This window comes from Crocodylus siamensis, chromosome 1 (assembly GCF_052110815.1).
Source record: "Crocodylus siamensis isolate JL-2025a chromosome 1, ASM5211081v1, whole genome shotgun sequence".
Taxonomy (NCBI): Eukaryota; Metazoa; Chordata; order Crocodylia; family Crocodylidae; genus Crocodylus; species Crocodylus siamensis.
The window spans coordinates 171,760,509-171,784,655 of NC_143395.1; the positions used below are offsets into that span (position 1 = coordinate 171,760,509).

Consider the following 24,147-nt stretch of genomic DNA (forward strand, 5'->3'; position numbering starts at 1 on the left):
TACATACAGAGATTAAAAAGTGCTATGGATAACATGATGCAAAGCAGTCCAACTGTTTTACAGTTAAAAAAATCCACATGACTGCTGTCTCTGCTCAGATTTATTTCAGTAGAGATTTACAGCTACATGTAGAACTACCACCACCAGCACCCTGGAATATATAGAGAAGGAGGTTAATTTAACTCATATCTTGCTGGTTACAGAAATTAGTATCTAATTATGCAGTTTTAATATTCTGCTCTGTAAAGGAAATCACAAATTACTGCAAATGTGATATTTAATATTTGTAAAATATATTGCATCTTGAAGAACTCAAAGACCAGGACAAATGTATAAATCATTTCAACCCTATTTTCACTGCTAATAGATGCCAAGATGGGATGCATTGCAAAAATAATATATTCAACCAAATCTTCAACACACTTAATCTTCTCAGTTCCATTCATTGTTTTAACAGCTGTTTTTGCCCTAATGTACCCCTCATGAAGTCCTCCCTTACGTTTAATGAGGAGTCAGCAAATTCAAACTAATAGTAGTACAAGGAAAGGAAAAAAATCATGACTATGCTAAGAAACGAAAAAGGGAGAAAAAAAGTAATCCACGTGCACAAGTGCAGGGTAAACAAGATTACCTGACACAAGGTGCTTCTCGGAGAGCATGATTTTTGTAACAGGACTTCGATGAACTGTGAAAGTCTGAAAAAGTTGAGGGCCAGACCCAACTGTTTCAGGATGCTGTACAATCACTCTCACTGCTCCAGAGCTGGTGCCGTAGGCGATCTCAATCCAATTGCCACTTACACCTACAACAGGAACAACCACAGAAATGTCTTCTGAAAACCAACATTCTCTTTAAAGAGGTAAAACATTATTCATTGTACTGATGCAACTACTTATTTTAGCACTCCTAACTAATGAACTTAAACATTTTTGTAACTGTCACCAAGTCAGTGAGCTTACTTCCAAGGCAATCATTCGCCATCTACTATTGCATAGTATGTACCCCTGTACCTCCTGCATTGCCTCCCTGCCCCTCCTCAAAAAAACAAAACAAAACAAAAACAAAACAAAGAGATGGGAGGGAAGAGAACAAATCAGACCATCATGCAGATGATCTATGGTAAGACCATCAAAGCAGTCTTTCTGGGTTTTTCAGAGTGAAAAACAGCAAGACTAATCTGCCATTCAAGCTTTTCTTCCCTCTCAGTTGCATCATAAATACAGTTATGGAAAAGAAACAAAATCTTGCCTGACATACCACCTAGCCTCATTTGAAAACAAAACAATTATTTTCCAAACATTTATAAATAGTAACTTACACACATTAAACTTAGTTTTGTGTTGTTACCGACATGATTTCTTGTAACAGCTAACGAGAGAAAGAAGAATGCAAACCACAGTGGTGCATGTGAAACATATCAGTGCTGAATTATTACTTCCAAATAAGATGCCCTTTTGTGTATAGCCATTTAGATTTTTTTTCTTTGCTGCGGACGATACCATCTGTTCAGCATGCACAGGAGCAGAAGAGCAACCCCAAATTGCAAAGGTTGTTAGTACCCTCTGGTCTGAACCCAAGTTTTGAAGGTTTCTTTATGACCTTTAATGCCTGCATACAGATTCCCAGCAAGCAACTTTGGCACAATCTGACCATGCTGGGGAAGAGAGGAAAAAAGAGACATGTAGGATGCAGCATCTTGCACATGATGGTACAAGAACATTGGGCCTTTAAAAAAAAAAAAAATTAAGGATTAACAAGACTGCTAAAGAAGAGTTTCATTCTATGAATATTTGCATAAATGGGTCTGGGAATGATTCCATCTTGATCAGGAGCAATAATATTTGGGCATTCCAAATCCTAGAATACTGTAATGAATCTCTTTTAATTAAGAAAAATTCTCACCCAAAATGACAATTTACATAATAATACAGGCAATATGAAAGTGTAAGTACGTTTAAACACAGGTTTGTTTTTTATAAAGATTTGCTTATTTCATTAAACATAGCACTGCAACTGCTGTTTAAAACCGAAATATTCTTAAAATATGTGCTACTTAAACCTTGCTGTTTGTTGACCTTCAGAGAAGTATAATACAAATTGAAGTCTTATACGAACTTGTTTTGGGTGTGAGGTAGACACTGAGTGCTGTAATAGCATCATTGGAGGGATCATGGTAAAGTTCTGTCACCAGCAGATCATTATCCTTCATTCGCAAGGGAAACTTCTGCATGTCTATCAAAAGAGAGGTATTATGGACAAAGTCAAACAGCAAAAATTTAGAAATCAATTTGAAAACCACTTCATCCCTTCATAAAATTTTATTTCTGTTAAGAATAACTGTTGATTGGCAGAAATATTGAACAATACAATCTTAATATCTTGCAATGTTTTTGTTCTTACCTATGTAATAGATAGAGCCATTGTTACAACCCAGCAGCAGGAAAGATCCAGCAGTATCGTAGCTTGTGATAGGAACAACATCCTGAACCTAGTGCAACAGTAAAGGAAATTCAAAACATTAGTTTACTGGTTTCTTCCAGTTCTGAATCTGTTGTTTTTTTAAAACAACAAGAAGAACTTTACTGCTTTTTGTATTCCATTAAAAAACAGTAACAAAAAACCACCAACCAAACAAAAATCTCTTTGGGTTCTTATACTGTATGCATCACAAACAAACGTATGGGAGGGATTTTCAAAGTTTTCAGCATTTCAATAACTCTGTTACCAATGATATCAGTGGAAAATTTATAAATCTGTTATAATTTTCCAGGTACACAATCTAATTATTGGTGGTTTGCCTTGTATTTCATAGATTCATAGATGCTAGGGTCGGAAGGGACCTCAATAGATCGAGTCCGACCCCCTGCATAAGCAGGAAAGAGTGCTGGGCCTACATTACCCCAGCTAGATACACATCCAGCCTTCGCTTGAAGACCCCCAGGGTAGGGGAGAGCATCACCTCCCTTGGGAGCCCGTTCCAGACCTTGGCCACTCGAACTGTGAAGAAGTTCCTCCTAATATCCAATCTAAATCTGCTCTCTTCTAGCTTGTGGCCATTATTTCTTGTAACCCCCGGGGGGGCCTTGGTGAATAAATACTCACCAATTCCCTTCTGTGCCCCCCTGATGAACTTATAGGCAGCCACCAGGTCGCCTCTCAACCTTCTCTTGCGGAGGCTGAAAAGGTCCAGTTTCTCTAGTCTCTCCTCGTAGGGCTTGGCCTGCAGGCCCTTAACCATACGAGTGGCCCTTCTCTGGACCCTCTCCAGATTATCCGCATCCTTCGTGAAGTGCGGCGCCCAGAATTGCACGCAGTACTCCAGCTGCAGTCTGACCAGCGCCCGATAGAGGGGAAGTATCACCTCCTTGGACCTATTTGTCATGCATCTGCTGATGCACGATAAAGTGCCATTGGCTTTTCTGATGGTTTCGTCACACTGCCGACTCATGTTCATCTTGGAGTCCACTAGGACTCCAAGATCCCTTTCCACTTCCGTGCCACCCAGCAGGTCATTTCCTAGGCTGTAGGTGTGCTGGACATTTTTCCTCCCTAGATGCAGCACTTTGCATTTCTCCTTGTTGAACTGCATTCTGTTGTTTTCTGCCCACTTGTCTAACCTGTCCAGGTCTGCTTGCAGCTGCTCCCTGCCCTCTGGTATTTGTCCCCCTCCACATTGCTACAGCAAGGAAAATAAATCTGGAGGGCTCAGGTAGCCCTTTTGCCCCTGGTTCCCCCCATATTTTTCTTCAGCCAGCTTCTTCCTCCTCTCCTTCCTGTCAGAACCTGCTCTCCCTGAGTACATGCAAATTTGAAAACATGGACCTTAAATTTAAACATGGCTGTAGTAATCTAAATATAGTACCCATAGACTTCGGTTCATCCAGAATACATTCATGTTACTTTTTTTTTTTTTAAACTTCTGCAAATTTTTGTACCAGTATTCCATAAACATACTTTTAAGAAGCACTTTAGCACCTACTTCTATATAGTACAAACTAGGTGCATCTACATATGCAATTAATGTGCAGCAATAACCTCCAACACGTATTGTGCTGGAGTTTATTGCTCCTGGTAACCACATTTGAATGTGCGCCTGGGACCACAGCACCTTGAGTCAGGTCAGAGCAGCCCTGGCTGGCAAGAGATCCCCAGGGTCAGCCTGCAGTTCGGGGCTGCTCCAACCCAGCTCAGTGTACTGTAGAGGGGCTCACTAGGGAACAAAGGCACTACAATGTGGAGCTAGCCAGAAGGTAGTCCCCGCACCAAAGCACCCTCGTGTCTCATCCAGCCCCATCACCATCTACACATGTGCTGCTGCAGAATGGAGATCTCTGCCAAAGGATAATACTTGTGTTTACAAATACTAACCTAAGGTGGAGTTAATTTACTCCATCCTAATAGCACTGCATGTATAAATGCCAAGACGTTTATTCCAGAACCAATTAGGCAACTCTGCAATAAACATCTCATGTAGACTTGCCCACTGTGCATGATATCAGTCCATGATTTACCATATAATTAGGAATGTACAGATATCACGATTCTGCAATTTTCAAGGCAACCGTGATCTTGGGCAGGCCCCGCTGAAAAGCACAGGCTCTGCAGTAAAGCATAGGGTGCATCCTTTTGCAGGCGCCCCAAAAATAAACAAAAAAACCCCCCAAAACCAAACAAAAAAACCAAACACCTCAGTGAAAATAAAATGTTGGCTCCCTCTGAAGAACCAGCAGTCCTTGTGGCTGCTATGGCCCACCTGCATAGCCTGCCAGGGCGGGGAAGGGTGGGAGGGGGGCTGCTGGCATGGCAAGACTGCTTCCACCGCTACCCCTCACCACTGACTGACTGTGAGGAATATCCATCATATGTTCCCACCTCTCACCCCAAATCAGCAGAGGGGTGGGACCACTGGGGTCCCTCAGCCACAGGCATTGGGGGAGGCATTGGGGGGGCGGAGGGTATACCATGCTCCACCCATGAAAATGGTTAGCACCCAGCCTCAAGTTTAGTAGACCCCTACATGAAATCAGATCTTTTATTAAACCAACTAGGTATTTGCAAAAAATGTCTTTATTTACAAGCTTTTGGGCTCACTCACTCTCCCTCAGGAATAGGAGAATGCAAAGACTGAATTTTCAGCCCCCCTAAGAGAAAAGTCTCACATACATATGGCTACTACCCGTATCCCTGAAACAGGGAAGATACCGTATTACAGCCATTTTTTAAATGAATGCTCTTTTCTTGTAAAATTATGAAGTTAATTCAACACCTTGGAACAACCTGAAAGTGACACCCTGGCTCCTGGCCTATTTTTCCAGCTCAGTCTGCATGTTCACAGTGCTCAAAGTGCCTCAACATAGGAGAATTTCCTGCCCAGAGGAGCATCTATCCTCCTCCTCCTGTGAAATATCATAACCAAACGGAAACATACTTCAACATCCTGCTTGACAGCAGACACTGAGGTAAATAGACTGTTCTAACTTTTACCTGAGCCTAATTTGCACAAAATTAATTATTCCAACCAGGAGACCTTATAACACCTTCAGCTCTCCTGTGAAATATAAAGTTTCATTTCCACCTAGGAGAAATTTTAGTCTTCACATTCTCCTATGACTGAAGAAGGGCGAGTGTGCCCAAAAGCTTGCAAATAAAGATTTTTTTTGGAAATATCTAGTTGGTCTAATAAAAGATATCACCTCTGCCATGAGTTCTGATTCCTTTTGATTGTAGACTAGTACAGCACAACCTGTATCCCTGTAGATCCCTACATAATTCGTTGGGCTCAGTCCCACCACAGTTGATAGGATTTCAAGCCATGGTGACTCCACAGCTCAGCACCGCCCAGTATTCATGTATAGTAGCACTAAAGGGCTAACAAAAATACTTTTGGGGGGCATCTGGAATACACGTGCCAATAAGCCCCCCACTCATGACTGGAATCAGATGCTTTTGACACAAGTCATAGGAGCATCTAAAAAATTATATGCAGATGAGGCACGGGGGAACTTGATCTGGCTTCACATCATGGAGAGCGGGGCAATACTAATCCAGGCTAACAGAGGGAGCAACAGAAGGATTCTGTGTGAACTGTTTGTGGCCCCATTTGGTGAGGCTTGCCAGAAATTTAAGGCTGGTGAAGAAACAAAGCACTGGGAATGGGAAAGAAAGGTGCAGCCCAGCTGTGAGAATGAAGAGGAAGTTCAAATGGATGCAATATAGTGGCTCACCATGACTTTAAATAGAGTCAGTGTTGAAGGGAACTGCACTCAATGGGTACTATCACATGGTTAATTCAGAGGAACTACATTAGTCTATCCTTGAGGGGCAGTTGGGGTGACCCAGCTGCCCATGGCCCAACTGCCATGGGGCCACTGAGACAACAGAACACTTATGGCTCTGCATCTGCGCCAAGGAAGCATGGAAGAGAGTACAACAGCTTTGTGAAGTGGTGACTAGTGTCAGCCAGCTAACCAGCGAGGCCACACTGTACGGACACCTCACCAAAAACTAGGGGAGCCCCTCTCTCTGGCTAGACCAGTTTCCATCTTGTGTCAGGAGCTCTTTGTAGAAGGGCAGGAACCTGCTCCTCTACAAACAGATGTAGAGGTAGCGAGCTGCGTGAAGATGGTGCTGAGCGAATTCCGGACCTACCACCAGAAATTGGTAGCAGAGGATGGAGAAGACGCAGCGAACACCACCTGGCACAGGGACATGTGGCACAGGACCATATAACCCCTGCCAAGGGAAGAAGAGAGTGACAGCAGTGGAGAAGAGGACCAAACGAGTGGGCCGGAGGACAGTGACAGTGAGAGGCCCACTCGTTGCCAACAGCAAGAGGACAGCAGCAGATCCTCCAGCAGAAGCTGGAGTGACAATGATGAAGAGACCAGTTCAGCTAAGTACCTGACCCTGGATGCGGGGCACAGGTGGACGTGAAGCGAGGGCTGGTCAGAAAGACCAGAAAGGACTGAGCATATTTTGTGCGTTTTGCGCATGGTTTGCGGAGACTGCAACGAGTACAGGTGGCCAGTGGGCCTTTGTGCAGTTTTTTTTCTGTAATGGGATCGGTTATATAGATCTAGAGAAAGAGAGAAATCTATTTTTTACAAAAAAAATTGTCCAATATGGGGGCCAAATTGAATGTAAGCAAGAGCACTTGAATGGCCATGGGCAAGGCCAGGGAACTGGAATCCCTAGGGGTCTCTGTACCCTGCAAGGGGATCAGGATCCTGGGGACAGATTTCAACCCGAAGCTGAGCAGCAGAACAGCATGGGAGAAGACTGAGGCCAAGGCAAAACAGAAACTGGGGCTGTGGCACTTGCATTCCCTTTCCATGGAGGGGCGTGTCACACTTGTGAAGGTGGTGTTGTTATTGGTGCTTCTGTAGGCCACACTGGTCTCCCCCCCGCCCCCCAAGCATATCGCCCGCAGGATCCAGAGGGCCGAGTGGGTCTTCTTCTGGGGCTCCAGATGGGAAAAGGTCACCCGGAAGGTGCTGTGTGAGGACAAGAGGGCCAGGGGCAGGGGCATGCCAGAGATCCTCCTGTTCCTATGAGCCAAGTACACAAGCATGATCTGTAAGCTGGCAACGGAGGCAGACACCAAAACCGTGCATCTCAGGAGGTACTTTGCAGGGCACATCCTGAGACACTGGGGGGTCTCCACCCCAACTAACCATATGCCACGGATCACAGACTCGCCCTGGTATAAAGCACCTCCTGCGGCTCTGCACCTGTGCCAAGGACGTATGGAAGAGGGTACAGCAGCTATGCGAAGCGGTAACTGGCATCAGCTGGCTAACCAGTGAGGCCGCGCTGTATGGGCACCTCGTCAAACACCAAGGGAGCCCATTGCTCTGATTCAACCAGTTTGCATCCAGTGTCAGAAGTGCCTTGTGGAAGGCCAGGAACCTGCTCCTGTACAGAAAAAAGGACATAGAAGTAATGGGCTGTGTGAAGATGGTGCCGAGTGAACTTTGGACCTACCACCAGAAATCGGTAGCAGAGGACAGAGAAGACTCAGCAAACGCCACCTGGCACAGGACCATACAACCCCTGCCAAGTGAAGAAGGGAGAGAAAGCAGCAGGGAAGAGGAACAGACGAGTTGAATGGAAGACAGCGACAATGGCAGCAGTAGCAGTGGGTCCTCCAGCGGAAGCTGGAACAACAATGACGGAAAGTCTCTTTGAGCCTAGTACCTGACCCCATAAGCAGGGTGAGGGTGGACATGAAGGGAGGGCTGGTAGGAGGGACCAGAAAGGACTGAGTTTGTAGTTTGCTTGTGTTGCACGCATTTGCAGATATTGTAACAGGTACAGGTGGTCAGCAGGCCTTTGTACAGGGGCGCCGGGGTGCAGGTGTGGTTTTTTTGTAATGAGATCAGTTTAACCTTTTTGGGATATAATAGGTTAGAGAGCAGATTATATATAACCTTATATAGAGAGAGAAATATATTTTTATAACACCCTCCCCCGCCAAAAATATGTCCAATGCGGCCCAAGTTTACAAATTTACCTTCTTGAGAGGTGCCAACATTTTCCTATGGAAAGTGACAAAATAACACAGACATTGCTTTCAGTTTTATTGTGCAACAGCTTAATATTTAAGCAAATGTCAGGGCTTGAAGAAAGGTATAGCTGTTCAGAAAGAAGAGAAGGATTTGATTTTCTTCAATGAAGTTAATGTACTTGCTTAGCATTTTAATAATGTTCTGATGATACAAGTTGTCACTGGTAAAAAATGCACATGACATGAAGCTTTGCCAGTTTACACTGGCTGAAGCTATAGAATACTAGCATTAAATTCTGTTGCTTTACAAGATGAGCAAAATAAGGTACCCCAATGAAAATCTGCAGGTTTCCTCAAAAAGAGCTTCACACAAGCTGGTATATTGGTATTTTTGATAATAACCAGCTTTATTTTTCTGAAAAACATAGAATATTTTAGTGACTTAGCATCTCATCACTTAAATGCCATTTAGGCAAGTGTACCAGTCATAGTCCCAACATGATTGAGTTCTCACAGAAACATGAACGGACTAGACCCTAGAATGGCACAAATTAGGAATATACTTACAATTATCTTACTTTTGGCTTACCCAAGGAAAAAGCCTGAAGTGATGGATTGCTCCAGAAAAAGACACGTGAATACTGAAGACAAATTACCAATAGCAGTGATCAATATAAAAAGACTGCAGATATCATGACTAGACTTTCCAGGAGCCCAAAGAACTCAACTTACTGGAATCTATATTGAATAAAATGGAGCAAAGTCATCCCTTATATGATGCCGCTTGTGAGACAGCTGTATTGACTTATTTTTGAGTGCTACTAGCACAATAGGCAGGTGTTAAAGTAGCTTAATTTTTTCTCAGCTTAGATTGAGCACAAAGTGAATGTACTTTACAACCGTGGTTATTTTGATCTGATCAAGTTCACCTTTTAACAGCAATGCTGAATCTTTGTTATCTAACAAACAAAATTATTAAGAAAACCAAACCCAAACTTTTGCCTAGTATGTAGAAACTTAAATAAAACAGATCAAGAAACAAAACCAAAATTACAAGGTAGTTTGATCTGAGCCACATAAGGTTATCAAGCATTATTGACAGATTGAAATCTTGGCATTAAACAGCTGCTGTTTCCAGTTACCTGATTTTCAAAATACTGAGAAATCTAACTCCTTAAATGTTCTCATATTACTCATCTTCAGTGCTAAATTAATTCCTGCAACTTTTTTGCTATATCATATGCCATCAAAATCTTGCCAAGGGAACATGCATTAGGGGAAAGCCACCTCAGCTAGTCTGCCCAAACTTCTGAGAATCAGGGAAGAAATGCCAAAATCTATTACAAACAGAGGAAAATTCAGAACATCCTCAGGATGCACTACATAAAATGCAAAAGCATCTCCTTTTAGCTAGAGGGAGAATAGCTGGCTAGGAAGAACGTCTTAAAAGCAGAGTTTAAACTATGAAAAATTCAGAAAGACTGTGGGAAAACATCAATAAAAAGAAACCTTAATTTTAAGAAAATGGAGCACTTGTTTAGTTTATATGGGCATCAGTTTGATGACAAGCTATAAACACACACTAAGTATTTGTTCTCCAAAGCCTCCAGTCCTGGTGGAACAAGCTGTTTTCTGCAGAAGCTCAGTGTATGGTGACCTTTTTGTAGTAAATTATTGTAGGCTATGAGGAATGTACTGTGTATTTCAGATTTGTGGACTAGTTTTATAAAACCCCGAAACGACTAGCCCATAACTGCAGAGTACAATTTAGATTATGCATGGCAAGAGGGAGCAGGAGAGAAAAATCAATGGTGGCATCTTCATTTTGAAATCTGGTTCACTTTCATAATTTATCAGGTTTTATTCTGAAAAATTTACCTTTCCTTTTCTATGGAAAACCTTGCTGCTCCCAGTAAATTCCCCAGTTATCCGAGCCCAAGGTATACAACAAATCAGAAGAACATTTTATACCTTATGATCTTTAATTTCATAATCATATAGACTTTGGATCTTTAATAAGGCCTCAAACTAAGTTTTACTGCCTCGTGGTTGTCAGTATCGTAAGATAGACTGGTTTGAGAGACAGGGGGGTTGACATGTGTAAATATTCATGCGTTTGTTACTTTTGTAAATAAATCATTAATGCAAAAAGGAACTCAAAGTGTTTTTGTGTTTTCTATGGTGTTAGAAAAGGCCATTTAAAAGGCACTTCAGCTTTGTTTCATTTAATGCAAACAGATAAGGTCAGTCTTCTCTATAGAAGCAAAGCATTGTCCTGTACCGGCTGCCTTTTTGTACTCTCCGTGTTATTCATTGGCAGGGCTGTTGCTTAAGGGTCAAATCAGAACTTATTCAACCACTACTGTGGCAGTTACGGAAGTCGGCCTCAGGTCAGTTCTGCCTCTTGAGATTTGCAAGGCAGCCTCTTGGATTTCATTATAATCTGTCTCTATATTGTGCCATGGAGACATGCATCTGGCTGCGTTACAAGGTTTGTTTCTTGCATGAATGCCCAACTCTTCCCTTGGTCTTGTCTGGAATCCAAGAATCTCTATTCCTGTTGTCAGAATGCATAATATAAAAATCACACTGAATCTAACTGTATAGCTATAAAATAGAGGTCTTTGAGGCATGATATACAGTGCCATCAAAAGAATGTAGTCCCTCACTATGCCATTCTTGAAACTCCCATCCTAAATTCCAGATATGCTGTTGAGAACCACAGTAATATTTATAATAATGAATATGTAATTCCCCCAACAAATGTAAGTTCAAATATAGATTCCAAAAGAACAGAATAATTTTTCAACAACCAGTAATCCCTGAGGATGAAGGGTTTAACATACTTGTGGTCAAGAAATAAAATGTTTGACTATTAATATTTATTAAGCACCTAAATAAGTCGCGGGCTCCATGGTACCATAGGGGAAAAAATCTGAAAGTTTGTAAGATTGGGTGCTAAAGACATGAAGCTTTGGCTTAAAGATGATGGACACTTTAAGAAATCAGTACCTTATACAAGTCAAATGCAGATACCAGAATAGCATTCAATATATACATACATACTTACTAATATTAAGCATTATATTGATTATATACATTACCTATATCTAAACAAATTGATATTTAGCTCGTTTCTGAGCAAATTATGTTAGTTTTGATAATACTTGTGCTAATAAAATGCTTGAACTGAACGCACCTGCCAATGCTGAGTCACTGCATTCCATACTCCCACCTTCCCTGTATGACTGGTAGCCACCAACTGGTTGCCAATGAAGAAGAGAGCATCCACTGGGACTCCAAGACTGAATACTCCTAAAAATTAAACCAAAACAAGTCTGTTAAGCCTGCTTTTAGAATAAGCACAGACAAACAGAAAAGATCAAGCATGTCTCCTCTACTACTACACACCTGGTTATCATAATAAAAAGCCTCATTTTGTTAGGTACTATACAAATACAAAGTGGTAAACTTTATTATGAATTTAAACAACTTCTACTTTGTGTACAGCAATATGCCAATGAGGTCAGTATCTCTTTGGTGGCAAAATTCATGCTGCAATACAAAGAATCTTTTGTTCCTTTAAGCCACGTGAAGCCCAAGGCCTCAAACTCAACTTCAATGAAGCACTAAAATGCCCTTGAGTGGTATGTCATCCATCTTGACCCCACGATTAAAGAAAGGCACAGTTAAAATTGCAGAGTAATAGATTCATGGTCTTGCAAGATACATGAATTCTTCCCATATCATTTCATGGCTTCCACCTAAATCAGCATAAACCCCTATGGTCACTTTTTTAAAAATAAAGGTGTGTCCAAGTAACTTGCCTGCTTCTTAAAAATATACTTTTAGAAACAAAATTGTGGCTAGGAGAGTTCAGTCCTACTAACCAAGGGAAACAAATGCAGTAACAAGGATTATTAATGCAATCTAGTCTTACTTAAAAGCATTCAAGTTATGATCTCTTTTGGGGGGGGGGGCAGTGTGGGGAGGGAGAGAGACAGGAATCAAGAGAAAGGATAAAGGTGACAACAAAAAACAAACCAAACAACCTGTTACGATACAGTTCTGAACTGTAGTAGTATTACTAGTTTGTTTGTTTTTTTAGCAAGAATAAAACTACTGTCTGGAAAAGACAGGACCACCCATTGTCAATTCCAGTTACAGAAGACAAAAGTTACACAGGACTTTCCCGTAAATTACCTGGATTTGCTGGAAAAGTCATTCTTATGTCATGATTAAACTAAGATTAGGGGGGAAAAAGTGAGAAGTCTCTTTAGAAAAACAAATCACAGAGATTTGAAGTAAACAGCCACTGAGGAATGGCGTCTGTCAGGACAATCCTTATTCAGAGTAAAAAGTGCTTCATTTTAAACATGAGATGCAAGTTTTACTCATGTTAATTAAGAGGCAGTGCACACTTTCTGGTGGGTTTATAGTTCATGCTCTGTCCACCGTCTCTTCCAACCCTCAGAAGAAATTTTAATAGATTACAGTAATCCCAGATCTCCTCCTAAACAGCTGTGCTGAAATAATGATTTTATCACAAGTGCTTGACTGCTGACAAAAGCATTCAGCTTGCAGAACATTAAAAACGTAGAGTCAAACTTGACCACACAACCTTGACAGATTCCTTCAAGTTGCAATCAACTGTGAGTACTAGTATGGGGCAAGGAGTATGAGGAGGGGTGGAGGGAATTCTTATTTGAAAGGGAGTCGAAGTAAAGCTCATCATAAGGGCTGTCCGTAATGGACACAAAATGAAGAGCTTGACAATTTAGAAAGAAGAGATGAAATATAATGAATGTGACCGTTAGAGTGAATGCCTTTCAAACAAGTTCTCTTAAGAATATTAAAGATAGAAATTAAAACAAACATTTTCTACTCTGGAAGCCACTTCTATGCTGAAAGCATCTGTCACAGAAAAATCTTACAATTAGGTAGGAAAATCTTATTTTTCTTCATACTACCATCATCTGTGGGAGGGTACATTAATAAGCTCCTACTGAATTCATGGCAGACGTGGGCTGCAAGGTGGCTCCTTTGATCTTGCAGGTTCTCCTGCCCCCCCAGTGACTGGCGGATGGACCCTACTGCTTGCTCTTAAATAAAAAATAAATAAAAAAATTGGCAGGGAGGCAAAAACTGCAGTTTTCAGGATCAAGTGGCAGGGCCCCTCTGTCAATCAGCAGTGAGGGAGGGAGGGAGCCTGTAACATCAGAGGAGCCACCATGGAGTCCACTTCCATCACAAAGCCGGTATGTCCCTACCTATTATACATACATTTCTAACTAAACTACTAAAGGATACCCTTTACAAAACATCACAGAACCTCTCTTATAACAAATATATCCGGAAACACTTGAAATCTGACTTTTCTACTCATAAAGAACATTTATGGGTACATTTTATCTTGTGCTACAGAAAACTGCCTACAAGTTTACTTCTAAAACAACAGCAACTAAACACACACGAGAAACCCAATGATCACTTTACACCGAGATCTCCACTAACATAAACATTATGGCAAAGTTCAGCAACCAATATTTAAAACAGCTGCAAAATTACTTCAGGAACAACACACAGCCTCTCTCTCTCTTATCTGCACCCCCAAGTTAGGGGTGCCAAAAATCCAACCTGGGGACCAGATCTGACCTATGCAGGTGAGTCAACCAGCCTTGAGGAGTTTCTTGTGAGCTGGACCACATACATCTGTGGGACAGATCGAGCCTCACAGGCCCTTTGTCACAGTTGCCAGAGCTATGTGGTGGTAGCATTAACACCATTATTTCAATGTGGCCCCAGAACCCAAAGATTTAATGCTGCTCACCACCAGTCCTTACCTACCGAAGACAGGGTTTTTAGTTGCACCTGAGGACTCAGACTGTGACAAGTTTGAGAAGCTTACTACAACATTAAGTCATTTTGTAAGCCACAACTGAACACAGAATTTTCAGTCTTCCAAGTATGCACTCTTGGAATTGCCTGGTAAGATGCTTGCCACCTGTATTAATCGAATTAAAGTAACCCACATCCTAAATGTTGTTGATTTCCAAGCATAAACTAACCTCTTCTTCTTAAAGAGCTTATAGCCTCATGAGGTTATATAGAATACCAAGTAATTCATTTCTTAATATGCTGATCTCCTATTGTATTAATAATGACAGTAAGTTTCATAGGCATCCTGGATAGCCTCTTAAATATTTTAATTAGAGATGCATCAATATATTGGCAGCTTATCAGATTGGCACTGATAAAAGAAAAATTAACATCATCTGCCATCAACTTTTTTTGGCTGGTGTAGCCAATAAATGTCATTGATAAATGCAATGTGCATGTGCATAGCCGCAGCATGCATGCGGCCAAAAATGCAACCCAGCAGCCTGGAAAACAGCCTCCTGTCATTAGGTTTGCAGAAAGGAAGGGGCACGAGAGTTAGATTGAGACCCCCATGGTGAAGGAGGGAAGGACTGGGGCGGAGGCTGCCTAGACAAGACGGTGAATGCAACCCTGGGACCGGGAGCAGAATAGAGCTGTGGACAGCTCACCTCCAGGATGCAGGAGGGGTGGCTTCCTGCCACTGAGCACACCCGTGGGAGAAGTATGGGGGGCATGTGCACGCTGCCTGTTGCAGGCTCTGGGCCAGGGGCTGCAACAGCCTCTTCCCAGCATGGGGGCTAGGCCAGGACTGCACTTGGGTCAGGCTCAGCTGCACAGGGTGGGTAGCAGTGGTGCTGGGGGGCCTTGGGGAGCTATAGCCAAAATTCCCTGGAGCCTCCCTATATCCACCCCTCCCAGCACTGAGCCTGCCCCACCCCTGCCCAGCCCCTCTCGCTGGAAGAGGCCAGCGCAACCCCCATCCCCGAGTCTGCAGTGAGCAGCCTGCCCTTGCCCTGTGCACAAATCCGGGATGCACACAGCAATGGGGATCCGCTCACCCACCCCACCTCTTTGGACGAACCGCACATAGCTCCATCCCGCTCCCTGCCCCAGACTTGCATTCACCGTCCTGACTGGCAAGCACCTACCCCACTCCCACTCCTTGCCTCACCATGGGGCCTCAGTCTGCCTTCCTCCACGTCCCTTCCTCCCTACAGACTTACCTGCAAGACTCTGCTCTCCCAGCTGCCTGGCTGCATTCCTATAAACCACCTATTGGATTGGTATTGGCCGATACTGCTGGTTAATAGTTAGCTATTGGTATTGACCAAGAAAATCTTTATTGGTGCACCCCTAATTTTAATAAATAATGTAGCAGTATATACCCAAATGCCTTCTCTCAGTTCACCAAAAGCCCCTTGAAAAAGCTTTTAGAAACTGGAAATCCCCAAACTTTAGTTAGATGCATTCAAATGACATACATAAGATGCCCTTTCTTCTAAGTAAAAGGATAATGGTCCACAATGCTCCCTGATGGCAGTCAAGAATCTTTTTTACATGCTAATGCTTTAATTATGATGGCAAATTATTTTCAGGGCATAATACAATCATCTCTGATGCAAGTAGTATAAGGCACATAAAGAGAGGCAATAATAAAAACAGAGAAACAACTAGAATTGATTACTCCAGAGAAAGACGAGGTTCAGGGAAATCAAGGAAGACAGCTTGAATGGTCTGAAGGAATTTAAAGTGTCACTCCTGCTTAGGCTCAACAATCTTGACGGTCATCCACAGGGAAGACAATGGTATAAGTAATGACAGGTTCCTGTCTTAAGGGGCTTTCTCAGTAAAATACTGCTTATAGCAGCAATCCAGCAGTGGTGTCTTATGTAAGTAATATTGAAAGGAGTACAGCCTCTGGGAGAGCTCTATCATGGAGATGCCAGGCCTTCCAATTTTCTATGGATGGTGTTGTCAGCTACCGAAGAGCATTTGTAAGAACAAATTGTTTCTTTTACAGGACATGAGCAGAGTACTACCTCCCTATCCCAAGGCAGGGCTGAAAACATTTGTCTCTACATGAGGAACAGGCTGTAGTATTAAAAATACTTTAATTCTATCTTACTAGATTTCTTAATTTCACTGAATTAAAAAAAAGAGATGCACACATTTGATTTACAATGCAGTTTAAAAGCAAGTGTGCTACACTTGATTCATAATCTGGACAAACGTACAATTTACTAGCTGGTCAGACTTTTTTTCCCCCACAATAAGGACTTCTCATATTCCAATAATTAACTTCCACATTTTCTTTAATTTCACTTTAAAAAGAGAAAATTTAACAACTAAATCATCTAAAATACATGTATTGACTTAAGTAGCAACAGGACTGCTGAACTATTATGGCAGTTAAAGCTATATTTATAAAAATTAACTTAGGTTCTCTCTCTCTCTCTGGTTTAAGAGTTTTATAATTTTTTAAAAGGCAGCTCCATATAAATGGAATAGCTAATAAAATATTCATTTCACTTATGAGAAAAAAAATCTAGGAAAGCATTTTTAAAATATTTTAATGTGTAGAATTCTGCAAAAGTGCTGTCTCACACATTTAAGAAATATGTTTCTTGTAATGGCAGTTTGGCAACTGACATTACATGAATTCTCTTCTCACAGTCTTTAAAAAACAAGGAACCTTTAAGAACCGTAGATAAGATTCCTAATAACTTTTTATTTTCTATCTGAAATGGACTAAAATTCCTAATAAAAAAAAAAAAAGCAATTCCCCATTCTCCATGATGCCAGACTTGCTGAGCAACGTTTGGCAAGCTAGTTTGCCCATGACTCGGTTTCCCCACCTGTAAAATACATTTTAATATATCTCGTGGATGTTGAGAAACAACATTTCTGAGTATCCTACAGATATTAATGAATACTGCAGGTCAGAAAAATAATCACTCATTTACTCCAAATCATGCATTCCAAATTTTCTATGTCTATAATAAAGCCCATACAGGCTGAAAAACTTGGAAATATTTTTAGATCACATTGCTTAACTTCATTTTAATCACATTAGCTCATACTACATCATTAAGTTTGTGTGGGTTAAAAAAATATAGAAAAGAAAGTGGCTATAGACAAAGAACAAATTTTGCAGACAATTTCAGAGAAATGTCTATGCGAAAAGATTACAATTATTCTTCATAGTAAGCTTACTAAATCAAATCCCTGGTGACAGTACTTTGGGGCTAGAGGAAACAGACTGTCACTATCATTGTTGCATTAACTTAAATACTAGTCTGGGAACTGAGGAAAATTCCCTATTACCGTTCCCTTAACTATCCCAGAAGAGCCCGCTGCTCATGTCATTAAGCTGTTATATATTTTAATACGCAAGACAAGCTATCAATCAGATTTGTATTGGAATTTTTGCTTCCCTCAAAAGGTCTTTGATATTTATTTGTGACCTCTAATACCATACACCCTTTGGTGCTGAACTGTTTGGGTCCGGGTGCTACATGCCTATATTAAATTAATATTTGTGTTCAAAATAGTGACCACTTGTGGCAAGTGTCAACTCCCACATTTCATTAAAAAACTGCAAAATATTATAAAAATTAGAAAAGGAGACATGGGGAGTAGAGAAGAAACATCTAAAGTGTGACCTACACAAGTACAAAAAAAAAAGAAAAGAAAAAAAAGAAAAACCGAGTTGACAATTTGGCAGTACGTTTAGTCCTTCATTTCAAAGTTTTCTGTTAATACACTTGATGTAGTCCTAAAAAATGGAATCCAACAGACTGAGTTAAACTCCAAAACACACTGTGAGAGTCCAGACGTGCATGACTGTGCAGTATGTGGCGTCACAAACACATCTGCAGTGCCACATACTGTAGTCTGGTGTTCTCTGTGCTGCAGGAGCGCACTGCCCAAGCATGCACTGTGCCAGGTTTCCAACCCCTCTCCCATGGGTTTTTTTTAACCCTGTATATGCAGAGGTCCAAAAACAACACACACACCAAGTGAGAAAAAAAATAAAAATCGGCACAATGCATGGTTGGGCAGCGAGCGCTGCTGAAAAGCAGAGCTGAGCTACTCAGAGCTGCATTCTGCTGCCAGCCAGGCTCTGTGCAACAGAACTGCTGCAGCTGTAGCCCCAGGAGGCCCCCAGGTAAGGCTACTGGGGCTAGCACAGTGCTGACCCCAGGCTCTCCAACTGCCGCCAGAGTAACTTGCAATGCACCAAAGCACGCATGGCATGGGCATTCCCAAGGGACAAGTAGCTGGGGTGCAAAGTGTGCTGTCGCTAATTATCTCCAGGAAATCAAATGTCCACACATCTCAATATGCCCTCTCCAATTAAAATAAGCCACTAATAACACTTTAACATAAATGGTAGCTATCAGGCTCTGCCCAATAAAAGGGATGAGAAATTCTAGACTGCGTTATCTTTTACTCAGTGGTGCATCTACACATGCAATTTATGTGACACGATAAACGCCACAGCAGCTCAAGCTGGAGTAAACTGCTCCCAGGTGTAGCATCTACAAATGCATCTGGGACAGCAGCAATTCGAGCTGGGGCACAGCACAGCCAAGTTCGCAGGAGGCATTGGGGGGGGGGGGGGGGGGCGGGGGGGGCGCTCAGCCCTGGGCTCTGGCAGCATCAAGGTGGTGGAAGGGCTTGGCTGGGGCATCAGGGTGCTGACCTTGTGGAGTCACATGGTTAGGAGTCAGGCAGGATTCTGGACCCTGCCTGGTCACCATTCACACGTGTTTCTGCACAGTAAGCGACTCCACTGTAAGACAGTACTGTCGCTGACAGTACTACCTTAGTGTGGAGTCAATTAGTTTACTGCATCCTAATATCAATGCACATGTAGAAGACGGTGAACACTTTACTGCAGAGTTAATTAGTCTACTCAGCAGTAAAGCACATGTATAGAAGCACCCACTGAGAAGGAAGGTAGTCCAGCTCAAGATGATGAGCAGAAGGGGAACCATAAGAATGATAATAGATTGCATGCGTTCACAACATATATTTATACAAAAGGTATTAAAAAAAAAAGTTTTGGTAAAGCAATCAGAATACATATTTCTGGGTCAGAAAGCATTAGTAGTAAGATGTCATTAAAAAAACCCAAAAGAACCCAAACAATAACCCACCAATTTCACTACCACTACCACCATCCTGAATGCTCCACAAGATAATGCTACTTTCTGAGGCAACAGCAACCATCTTATCTTTGTCCCCATGAGGACCACCAACCACTTTCGCATTCAGAGCTACTCGTTCTATAGTCCAATCCAGGTATGGACTTGTGAAAACCTGTTGCCATCCTGAGGACTCTTTGATTCTGAAATGAAAGAAAAGAAGAACAGAGAGGCACATTAACACAATTTGCTTTCCGATACAATACAGCACAATACAATAAAGCAATCCATACTGAGAAGGAGGTAAAAAGATGTGGTTTTGCTGAAATTTATCCACAGCAAATTTTAGCCTAGTAGTTCTCATTCACAACCTGAAGCTCTATTATAGTGGTTTAAGCCAAAAGAGTATCCTATTTTAAAAAAAAGAAAAACACTGAATTCACCAAGCATACTTTTTCACAAACTTATAAACTTATAACTTAATTCTGGCTTTTACCTCACTGCTGAGAACAGAACATTTTATGAACCACTGTTTTCTCAGAGATTTTTTTTCTATTTACTCATGTACCTCTTTGTTCAAATGAGTGAATATCAGAGTTACAAAAGCAGGACTCCTGAAAATATTCTAATCTATTTCAGGTCTTACATTGCATTCATCACCATATTACTTGAGTGTTTTCCAGTGGGACCTTAAGCAACAGGACTAATGTTTGTCAGGTATTTGTTCTCTCACTCTCCCCACAGGAGAGAAGCCAGAGTAGTTTTGTTTTGAGATGTTATAGCATTGGCCTTTTTTTTTTCTTTTTTTTAAATATACATGTTTCTGTATGGTTAGAAAAATATCAAAGAAATGTGCCTTCCACTTCGAGTGGAGGTGACACTATAATGGCTCATGGTCCCCAGAAAAAAAGTTCATTCCAGTTATGGACCGACCCCAAGAACCTGTCATCTTTTGCACAGATGAGCAGAAAAGAGTTCCATCTGTGGCAGAACACTTAAGTTGTCAATCAGTCTTTTACCTGGAGCTTGAGGCAGCTTTTCATACATCTTGGGCTCAGGCCAGAATGCCTTGAAGATAAGGATGGCCAAGAGTTGGAATCAAAATTCTATGGGAAATCAGCTTGGGGGACAGATTAGATGAGCCTGCAGGCAGCCAGTGTGGCTGAGATGTAATGCAGCATGTTGTACTGGTTGTGTGGGGGTGAACAGCACTTTTATAAGTTTAGGAGAAAAAACTATTACTGAATTGCTATATTTTCTGTAAGACTGCATGTGAAAAGGCTGAGTATCACCAATGTCAAATACTTAAATTATATTTTAAACTTATCATTTAGAAAACAGTTTTTAATTCTTCTGCAACTGATTAATTAAAAAGATGAAATATTGCATACATATTGCTAAGCAGCAGAGCAGATCTTTTAAAGTCTTTAGAAAACTTTCTTCATTAAACATTTAAAGTGTTAATTCATTAAAGGAGATTATAACATACCTTTCAAGTGTTCGGATCCATCTTACAATAAAAATGCAAAGAAAGTTTTAAAATATTTTTTCACTGCATTAACCTCAGAGACTAAATCTACTGCAAACTGCCACTTCATGATTTTAACCATGTTTTCCAACCATTCCATCTCTACCTTTCACATTCTCCTGAGGCTATGCCACCTCGAGAGACCATCTGGCTATGATGCACGGATGTTATTTTTCTGCACAGATACCACACAAGTACACTAGTAGTGCATATATGTACAGTCATTTTAAAATTAAAATGTTATGCTACCTCCCACCTTCCAGATGCCCCAAAATTACCACAAAGACTCTTGGTCTTAATCTACGCAGGAACAAGATAAACCAAATGATAAGTAGGTATGAACATTTCAGGGGTCAAGAAAGAGGGAACAAGCACAGATCATGCTTCCCAATTCCTTCCAAATTAATTTAAAGAAAAGAGTCTAAACTGACACTGGAAACTGATGCACGATACGAATGAAGAAAGGACGGCTTCAGATTTACATTTTGAACATGTCCTGTTATTAGAGCACGCTTAAAATTGTGATGCTCTACTTAAAAAGTAAAAGGAATACTGATGACCTAGTTCAAAATGGTAAAACTGTTTATCCAGGTTACTGTGCAGGAAAAGGAGCTTTCATTTATGAGAACTGCCATACAATGAACAACAACAACAACAAAAGGTGAAGCACTGAAAAGAGGGAACAATAGGTAATTGTGGCTTGCACCATGCAAATCAGATGAGTTTAATACTGAACCGAAATTAGCTGGGGGGTGGGTTTAAACACAATAACTGTTTCACTTGGTAATGCTTAAGTACAGTAGCACATTTTTATTTCAACACAACTCCACTAAACTAGAGAACTGAAGTACAAGACAGATTAGCAGCCCTCTTACAAATAAGCAAAAGCAAGCAAGAGCAGTGGATTTCACTGTACAGATGCATACATTCTTAGGAATACTGCAATGCTGTATTCTGCACAAATTTCCAAAAACACTCACATTTTTCAGATTTTAAATGCATAGGGAAGAGGAATATTTAAAACGAATCTTCCAAAGTAATTTAAATAATCCTTGCTTTAAATAGAGCAGTTAGTCCACTATACAAATCAAACAATGGAGACTACTACTGAATTCTGTAACTTTCTACTGTAGTTGCAGTTAAAATACAAGTTTAAATTTACACAATTTAAGTTGACTTTTAAACATATCCCTATTACCATAACAGCAAGAAATTTTGCAATGACAGTGGAAATGAGGTGCAGTAGCATAGTTAGTTATAAGATCCCCCAAAAGGTCCCTGCAAATATTACCATTGGACTAGGCATTTTCATATTTAAAAATGGAACAGGTTAAGATTTGAAAGAAACTAACAGCATAGGATTCTGTAAATCATGTACCATATTTATTTGAATCCATGCCAGGTTTTGCCCCCTCCCACAATCAACATGGGGGAAAATAAACCTGGTACTGGATCTGAGTACAGCACAGCACAGGTGGCTGCTGCAGCTCTGGCTCCAGCCCAATTCTGGAGGAGACAATGAAGTACTGGGGAAGCAGGGCAGCAAACCTGGGGGAGACCACATGATACAGGATGGAGACACACAAGAAAGACCATACAGCGGCAGCCGAGTTGCTATGGCTCCAGCTCCAGGGCAGGGGCAAGTGGCCTGGGGGCAGGTACCACGGGCTGCAATCACCAAGGGTGCAAGGTGATGCAGGGGCAGATGGACAAGGCAAAGGACAGACTGCCTAGCCCCCTGCTGCTGCTTTTCCTGCCAGAGTGGGGGGAACAAATTTAAGATGACTCTCCACTAATCAGATTCTGTACATAGAAAAGAATGAATTTATGACTTCCCATGTATAGAGTCTAAATTATTGGGGAGGGGGGGTCACCTTAAACTTGTAGTCATCTTGGATTCAGGACAATATAATAATTAGAACACCTATATAAAAAGGAGGAATCTAACCCACAGAAAACTACAAAGCCATACCTATAGCAAACTGCAAAATGGGCATAGGCAGCCACAATCCAGTTATGGTGGCCAGCTACTATTAGAACCTTCCGTGGATCCACAGGAAATCCTAGAAAGTAATAAGGAAAAAAAATTCCCAGTTACAGCATCATTCTTTAACCAAACTTAGGCAGAGAGAAAGAGAGAGCGAGACTTCAGAATAACAACCAAAAATTGAACTGTATTCTCAAACTAGGATTTCCAAAAACAGAGTTTTATAGAATTATCTGCCTTCTGAGAGGGTGTGTGCGACTGACACTGCCCCTTAAACACTGTCATTATTAGGGATCTATTCAACTACAGATTCTGATATGAAAAGCTATTATGTTTTTTAACAAAATTAAACAATGTCAGCTAACAACTGGTTTGTCCAAAATATCTCAAATAGCATAATTTATGTTTAAACAACAGGAATGTAAGAAGTCTAATTTCTTGTAAGTAGCTTTTAATTTACATCAAATCAACACAGTATCTGAGGCTAAGCTATGCACATTTACGTAAGTGGATTAAATCATTTTCTCTAATACAGCATTTTAAGAAGCAATTCCAGATGGAGCTAGTTTTAATTATAAAAGATGCAAGACCCCAGAATACCTCCACTTGCTCTTTTGTTTGATATATAGTAGGGGGGATACTTTGTGTTTTTTCCACAGAAGACAGTTTAGAAATCTGAAGATACCTCATAGGATCAATGCACTTCTCAGTGAAACAGACAAAGATAACTCCTGAGCAGGCTGTGGGTGTGACACAGTACAACCAAGGGATGGCATAGAACAGGAGTTATCAACGTTTCTGGATCAGTGTACCCCCGGTGGCTGGAAGCAGGGTGGCTAGGGAGGAAGCAGGGTGGCACGTGGCCAAATGTGGAGCAGTGGTAGCCGCTGCATGCAACCTTCCCCTGCCCCACCCATGTCTGGCCAGGTGGGTGGGGCCTGCGTGGCAGCATGGGATGGTACATGGCAGCACTCTGTCCTTGCCTGCCCATGCATACCCTCTAGGGGCTTCTCAAGTACCCTCAGTGGTACATGTATACCCAGCTGACAACACCTGGCATAAAAACCTTGTGTGGCAGGAGATAATGAACATGAGA

At 41.4% G+C, this 24,147-nt stretch overlaps 1 protein-coding gene across 2 annotated transcripts in view; it reads right to left on the bottom strand.

Annotated features, from left to right (window-relative positions):
• The window catches only part of KCTD3 (potassium channel tetramerization domain containing 3), a 49,384-nt gene that overhangs the window by 11,806 nt on the left and 13,431 nt on the right, over nucleotides 1–24,147 (bottom strand). For both annotated transcript variants that reach the window (XM_090048945.1, XM_090048936.1), the window contains exons 8-13: nucleotides 23,037–23,127; nucleotides 19,549–19,739; nucleotides 11,706–11,821; nucleotides 2,401–2,488; nucleotides 2,116–2,232; nucleotides 632–802 (exon numbers count right to left, since the gene is read on the bottom strand). In XM_090048945.1, the coding sequence (XP_089905071.1) occupies nucleotides 632–802; nucleotides 2,116–2,232; nucleotides 2,401–2,488; nucleotides 11,706–11,821; nucleotides 19,549–19,739; nucleotides 23,037–23,127 (774 nt within the window). The remainder of the gene's footprint in view (nucleotides 1–631; nucleotides 803–2,115; nucleotides 2,233–2,400; nucleotides 2,489–11,705; nucleotides 11,822–19,548; nucleotides 19,740–23,036; nucleotides 23,128–24,147) is intronic.